Source organism: Mesitornis unicolor, unplaced genomic scaffold (assembly GCF_000695765.1).
Source record: "Mesitornis unicolor isolate BGI_N332 unplaced genomic scaffold, ASM69576v1 scaffold50680, whole genome shotgun sequence".
Lineage (NCBI taxonomy): Eukaryota > Metazoa > Chordata > Aves > Mesitornithiformes > Mesitornithidae > Mesitornis > Mesitornis unicolor.
Window position 1 is genome coordinate 12528 of NW_010161314.1, and position 7432 is coordinate 19959.

The following is a 7432-nucleotide window of genomic DNA, read 5'->3' on the forward strand; positions in this document are numbered from 1 at the left end:
CTCCCACCTGTGGCTCCTGCCTGCAATTCTGCTGTTATGGCAGCAGCATCTGAGCGAGCCCGCAGCGTGACAGCCCTGTGCAGGGTGTTATTTGCACTAAATACATCAGTAATACACATCTCATATGATCACTCCCCTTCGCACTTTGCCATCTGTTATTTGGAATTGTACTAATTATATACAAGACCTGGAAATGAGGAAAGACATGAAATTGCTTCAATTATTCAATTTTTTTTTCCCTGGGAGGAATAGATCTTCATTAATAACATTTGTTTGAAGAAGTCCAACGCACAGATTCCTTTTGCTCCCTGAAAGCTATAAAGTCCTTTTTCAACTTCACATCCCAGGAAGAGGAGGAGGAAGGGGCCTTCGCTGCTCTCAGCTGCTGCATGGAAAATTCACCCTGGAGCCTTCCTCTTCCTCCTCCTCTTCCTCCTTCTGCTCCCAGAAGACCAGCCCAGCCATGTGGGAGGGAGGTGGGGGAGACGCAGCTTGGGCTCTGCCACCCTGAGCCCTCCGGATCAAGGCACTTGGGGCTCCGTCCTCATACTCTGAAGTACCACGTGCATTTTATCTAAAATATAAAATTTTGTTGGATTTATACAAAGCAATATATCAAAAACACGTATCATGCTCTTATAAATGTATTTATAACATTTATGTTATAAATGTATTTATACGAGCCCTGCCTGGGCTTTGCCAAGAGCTGCACGCACACGTGTGTGCTGTGCCCGTGTGTCCCTGCTGCTTATCCTCCTCATCCCCAGCCAGGCGTTAGCAAGCATTTGCCAATAGCAGGAGTAAAGCATCACCTTCCTGGGCTTGGCTCTGGTTGTTTGCAGTAGCTCCCGTGTGTGCTAAAGCCAATTTGTTATTCCCTTCCCATAACTGGGACCCTGGAGTGACAAAATCACATCAAAGATAGGTTTAATTTTTATTTTCAACACAATAAAGATGAAAAAGAACACCACAAGCAGTCATTCCATACACGTTCCATCAGAACAGGTTGCACTCAGAAAAAATTCACAATTATTGAATATTCAGTATTGTTTATGATAAAGAAAAAAGCAGGATGCTAGAAGTACGTGTTTGTGGTGTACTGCGATCAGTCTAAAACAAATAGCCAACCAGTACATGCATTCATCATTTAGAATTTTTAGGGTTTATGTTTAATACACAAAACATTTATATAGAGTATATTTGTTCAAGACTGGCAGCTGAATTCTGTTTCTTTTTCAAGCCTATAAAGCTACTAAGCTAATTTTATTTTTAAAAGTTCATATGTAAAAAATTGCTAAACAATTTTAAGGATAGTCACAACACACAACACTTAGCTTATTTAATACGTAAAGCATAAAACACACAGCAGTGCTGCTGTAAGGCTGGGACTTTGACAGCCATCCTTTATCTGATGAATACCCAGTGCTGCTTTGTTACACTACTGCCTTCTAGTACAGAAAGCAAAGAAAGTCATTACCGAGTAAGACAGATGCTTTGTTTTTGGAAAAAGATAACAACCAAACAAACAAAAAACCACACCCAAAAACCTCACCCAAACAAATGAAAAAAATCTCACCAAATCAAAAAAATAACAAAAAAGCCCCCCAAACCCTAACCAAACCAACACCTGCAGCACTGAAAGGACACTTGGGGTAGGATCGGACCAATTTCCCTGGCAGAAGATGAGAAACACCGCAGTCCAACACAACCGAGATGGCAATCATGCCCAGCAACCCACACAGCTCCTGTTCTCCTCACCCGCGCCCAGCGCACACTGCAGCCGCAGCTCAGAGGTTCTCATTTAACCACGCCATGTACCCGTTGGCCAGCTGGTGCCCCACCGCCAGCTCGGTCAGGCCCGACACAAACATCATGGCGCCGTGGAAGGCGTCCTTGGCATGGTGGTGCACGACGGGGATGCCAGCGGCCCGGAGGCGCTGGACGTACATCACCCCGTCATCCCGCAGGACGTCGTGCTCACAGGTGAGGACGTAGGTGAGGGGCAGCCCATGGAGCCGCGCGTCGCTCGCCAGCAGCGGGGCCGCGCGCGGGTCCAGGAACCCCGGGTACTTCTGCGCGAGCGCGGGGCTGCTGTAGACGGGGCCGGTGTAAACGTGGTCCTTCTTCATCTCCTCGGGCAGCAGGTGGCTCCAGTTCACAAACTGAAATAAGTGGCTGGACTCCACAGGGACGTGGGCATTGGAGGCCATCGCCTGCCTGAGAGATGGGTCGGAAGTGAAGTACTCACTCCAGAACCTGACCATGAGCAGCCTGGACAAGATGGGGCTGTGCTTGTTTTCTTGGTAGGATGGCAGGTTCAGGTCGAGGGTTTGCAGTGCAGGGTAAATCAGGGCTTGGGCTTTGAGCTTCGTTTCCACCTCAGAGTCCTCCAACAGCTGCGAAGATAAATCGAAATAATTACACACAGTCACTCAAAAAGTGTTGGTGCTGCCACACTGACAGAAGATCTCAAAAGTAAGGAATTAACACACATTTTACAACATGAGCAAAAGAATACTATCAATAAAACCAGGACAGATTAATTTAAAGAAATTCTAAATTCATTGGCAGGTCACCTAGAACAGTTAAGTTGTACTAAAAATTCTCAGACATCAAATATAACTTCATTCTATTTCTTATGTTGAAGATAACAATATTTGGGAAATATTCTTTCTGAAGCACTGATGCTTTCCCAAACAGCAAAAAATGCATTTCCTATAACTATCGAGAATTCGTATTCTTACAGCTTAAAAATTGCAGGTTTCTGAGGCTCCTTTAATAATTTCACACAATTTAGAGATTATCCATCTGTTTGATTTTTGTAACCTGAGGTGTTAGAACTCAAACAACTATGATTCCATGCATTTTAGACACATGAAAAATAAAGTGTGCTGAATTGAACACTGACATTTCTGTGTCATCCTTTTTCTCTCTTCACTAACAAATTTCTGCCTTCTCCCTCATCGTCTGCCTTCAGTGTCCACAGCACATCCGCAGCTTTCCCACTGACATTCACTACAGTCCAAATAGCTTCCCAAGAGAGCATCCCGTTGCATTGGCTTCGTCTAATGAACCTCAGAGAAGTGCAAAAAGCACCAAACCTGCACATGACCAATGGCGCTGGAACATTCAGTCTTTTTTTGTTTGCTGCTATTTGCATCTAAATGAGTAAAATTGCTAAAATTCCCTTTTTAAACAACATACCTTGATAGCGTGATATATAACCTAACTATATGACAGAGTGGCTTTTTTAGGGTATAAAATTTGGAGGGCATCGTAGCATCAAAGCTACTTCGATGCCATTAAAGAGCTGAAGTAAACTGGCTGGGCTGGAAACTCAGCCCTCTACCAGCCCTGCAGGCTGTGCAATGCCCCACGTACATGGACTAAAACCAATATTTTGAGCTAGCAAACAAGATTTCTTATTTTCATTTTCTTACCTGTTGTGCCACAGCCGCAGCCAAGTTGCCACCGGCGCTGTCTCCTGCGATGCCAACATGGTGGGGGTCCACGCTGTACCGGGACAGGACGCTGCGCTGGAGGAAGAACTTGGTCACCGCGTACACGTCGTCAAACTGGACGGGAAAGTGGTGTTTGGGGGCCAACCTGTAGCTGTCAGAAGTGTGTTACTTCATGCTGCTCATAGAGGAAAAGCCTTGCCAGCACCTGCCCTAGCTGGGGAACATTGATTGTTTTCTGAAAAATAGGAATTATCTCTGTCCAACTTCATAAAGCACAATCCAAAGCCACCAACCACGATTCACCACTGCAACCTCAACAGCTTTTGTTTACAATTACTCAAAGCCAGCAGGAAAGTATATGATCAAAATAACTGATATTGTGAGATCAGATTAATTGAAATAGATTAATTTTTTCCCAACCCTCATCCCCTCTAGAAGGAGAATCTCTTACTTGACTGATACCACGACAGCATTTAACCTGTGCGAGGTCCACCTCGACAGCAGATCGTAGCCTTTCATCCCTGAAATGAGATGAGGCACTTTCAGAGCATCCTCCAGGACATCTGGGAATTATTTGGGAACAGACCCATCCACAGCAGCACACTCCTCTTTCCAGAGGCTTTCAGGTGACTTCCCAAAACCTCCACCTGGTCGTACTGGTGCAGAACCAGTTCTCTCACCCTCTCTGGTGACTCCCATAACACAAAAGGCAGGGCTAAGCACAGACCAGTGAGATCTCCACATGGAGACCACCTTACCTGCCTGTCCCAGGCACCACCCTCCCCCATGGACGTAGACCACCGCCCTCCGCAGCCCCTCGGGTGCCTTCCTGGGCAGGTACAGGCGGACGGCGACGCCGCTGAACTCAGTGTCAGTCACGGTGACGTTCTCGTCGGAGCTGGGCGCGACACACTCAGAGAAGGTGATCAGCATCAGCACGTCCATGTAGTGCATCAGACCCAGCTGCTCTGCAACCTCCGCCTTCAGCCCAGGAGAAGGGAAAAGTGTTTTAAACACAGCTTCAGCACCTGGTCATCAGTAAAGTAGCTGTAGAAGCCACAACGGTGCTGACTTGAAGGGGTCCCTGTCTTGGACACTGCCCACCCTGAGCCATGCACCTCTGGCTTTGGTCAGAGCGCTGGGTTTGGGAGACAACCACATTAACAACAGCCTCAGTTAATTAATCTGATTGAACTCCTCAGTAAAACAAACACCCCTGTGGCTGTCACTAGCACGGTGTTATCAGTCCTATGGAGAGGAAAGATAAGTCTCCCAACTGCTTCGTTACACAGCAAGGGCCATGATTAAGTAATAAAACCAAGTTCTGTCTTGCATGTTATTTGCAGGTGAAACACAGATTAAACTTGGTTTGAGTTTAATAGGAAATGAAATGGCCCAGACTGGTGGGAAGCTCAGCTGTCCAAGAGATGCTTTACCCATCCCAGGAAGGATGCAACAAACACACAAACCCCTACTTCAGCTGATGACCTCTTGCAAGGTGCAACACCTGGCATTTGGGTTGGATGCTGTAAATCACACAATCTAACCCTGCGTGGTTTGCTTTCTGTAATTTTACTTTGAGGAGAATTCCCTCAGCTTTGAGGCTGAGTATTTTCAGTACCCTCAGAGCTGGTTTTTCCACAAGCGCATGTTTTACACTGGAAAACCACCGGTCTCCTGCTGTGGTTTCAAGGCCATTATCACATAAAAACACAAGGAAATCATATCCTCAACTGAAAAGTCTCGTTGTCCCCCATCTGAGATTACCACATGTGATGGGGTAAGAGAAAATCTTGCACAATTTGGCTCAGAAGCTGGAGAACCCCCCAGGACCTGTTACAGCAAAGCAGAGGGTGGAAGATGGAGATCAGTGATCGCATGGCATTCATGGCTCGTCCTGTTGGGAGCGGGGAGATGAGCCTCTTGCCCAGCGGTGTCTGATGGCAGAGTTCTTACCCTTTTCTTAAAACCAACTACAGAGAGCCAGAAAAAAACAAAATAGGGTCCCCTGCGCAAATTTAGACCTATTAAACAATTATAAATTGTTGCCCTATCCCGCAGGATTAGGGTTGTGCGTGGGGTCGGAGCAGTCACCAAAGGTGCTCGCACTGCACCGCTGGTCCCGGTGATGGACTGGGGCTCAGCAGCAGCCAACACAGCAGCCGCGAGAGACAGCGGCTCCAGGGTAACATGGAAACACAACCCTCCAGCACTAAACCATGCACCCTTGCCTCCACCAGAAAAATCATAGAGAGGTGGCTCCCATGGACCTCCGAAAATCACGCCCACCATGTTTTAACTGAAACAGAAACGGCAAAATCCCGCACTCCACACTTTGGAGCAAACAGCATTTGTGCCTGCAGCAGAGGAGCTTCTTGGCAGCACCCCCAAGCCACACCAGAAACCTCTCTGCTGGCTTCTCGGAGCCTCCTTGCAATAGATGTTATGGTGGAGAAAAAAAGCACTCTCAAAGTGTTTGCAGCCAACCAGAAAGCTGTCTGCAACACTCAGCCCTCTCCTCCCCTCAACCTTCATCTTTGACCCTGGTTTCAGATTTTCAGTTACACCACTGGACATGGAGTACAGGTGGGATTCAAAACAGCTCCTGGTTTAACGTACTTAGGAGCTGGGACTACAGCGCCATGATTTACACATGGTGTGCAGCCTCATGGGTTATTTACACACATTTGAAACAGCTGTGACGTGACTGACACGAAGCACAAGCCAGGATGTAGTACAGTTAAAAATAGCATGGAAAGACATAAGGACCATGTTGTCAGTCAATAGCACCACTGCCTTTCCAGGCTGGGACATATGCTTCTGTGCTGCTTGGCTCCATACCAGGTTTTTGGTAGGCAAGATTACAGGGGTATTAAAAGGTTTGCTATAAAGAGAGTTTTACATACACACACACACACACACACACATATATATATATAGGGAGAGACTGTGTGTAAACTTAATTTCTACATGCTCTAGCATTATCAGCCCTATCAGCCCCTACAGCTTTGTGTAGTTTTTAGGCTCATCCTGTCAGTGGATTTCTATTAAACCACAAAAATCAACAGCATTTAAGAAGTGCTCTGGTTTTCCCTCCTATCCAATACTTCTGAGGAAGTGCACTGCACAGGTTCTGAGAAATAAGAAAAAACTCATGGAGCAGTGCTTCAGCTGCAAAGGATCACAATGCAAAATAAACTTGTTTGCACTTGTCTGTCTCCACATTACGTATTGCATTTCTATGTACTCTGAATGTCCGATTGCACCATTAAATCTTCTCTAACTTTATAGCCACAGTAACTTTAAGCTTAATTTCACAGAATCACAGAATATTAGGATTTGGAAGGGACCTCGAAAGATCATCCAGTCCAACCCCCCTGCCAGAGCAGGAAAATTTCAGACACTCCTGTCCCTCACTGAATTTATGACCATATATATGTATTATATATACATATTGCAGTATCTCAGCCCCATACCCCGCAGCTCCCACCCCATCCCAACTCACCAGGTGCCCCATGGCCCTGAAGCCAGTGTCCAGCAGCATCACCTTCCAGGGCTGCCCGAGGCCGGCAGGGATGGGGCTGTAGATGTAGTAGGCCGCGAGGGCCGAGGCCAGGCAGAGCCAGAGTAGCTTCGCCCCCATGGTTGCGGGATCCCTGCTCAGCGCTCGACTCCCGGCCCCAGCACTTGTGGAGGGCAAAGTTAATCCATGTTTAGTTTGGGCCCTGGCCAGGGGTGATTTCTCATCTGATCACCCAGGGCAGAGGTTACTCCACCACGCAGCTCCTGAGTAAAGGGGTTTCTTCAGCAAGGCGCTCATCTGACCCAGCTGGTGCTTCCAAATCAGACCAAACGCAGGCTCCCACGCCCCCATCACCCGCTCTCAAATTTGGCACCAGCGGCTGCAGGAAAGCTCGGGAGGAAAGAGGCAGTTGAAGAAATGAGGAACAGAATGTGGCCAGTGAACTGAG

General features: G+C 47.1%; 1 protein-coding gene across 1 annotated transcript; it reads right to left on the bottom strand.

Annotated features, from left to right (window-relative positions):
• Positions 1–1787: 1787 nt before the first annotated feature.
• On the bottom strand, positions 1788–7104 carry AADAC (arylacetamide deacetylase). The gene is made up of 5 exons (XM_010192462.1): positions 6967–7104; positions 4220–4442; positions 3913–3982; positions 3441–3612; positions 1788–2396 (listed from the first exon to the last, which is right to left on the bottom strand). Exons 1-5 carry the CDS (start codon positions 7102–7104, stop codon positions 1788–1790), a joined length of 1212 nt encoding a protein of 403 aa, XP_010190764.1.
• Positions 7105–7432: the final 328 nt, after the last annotated feature.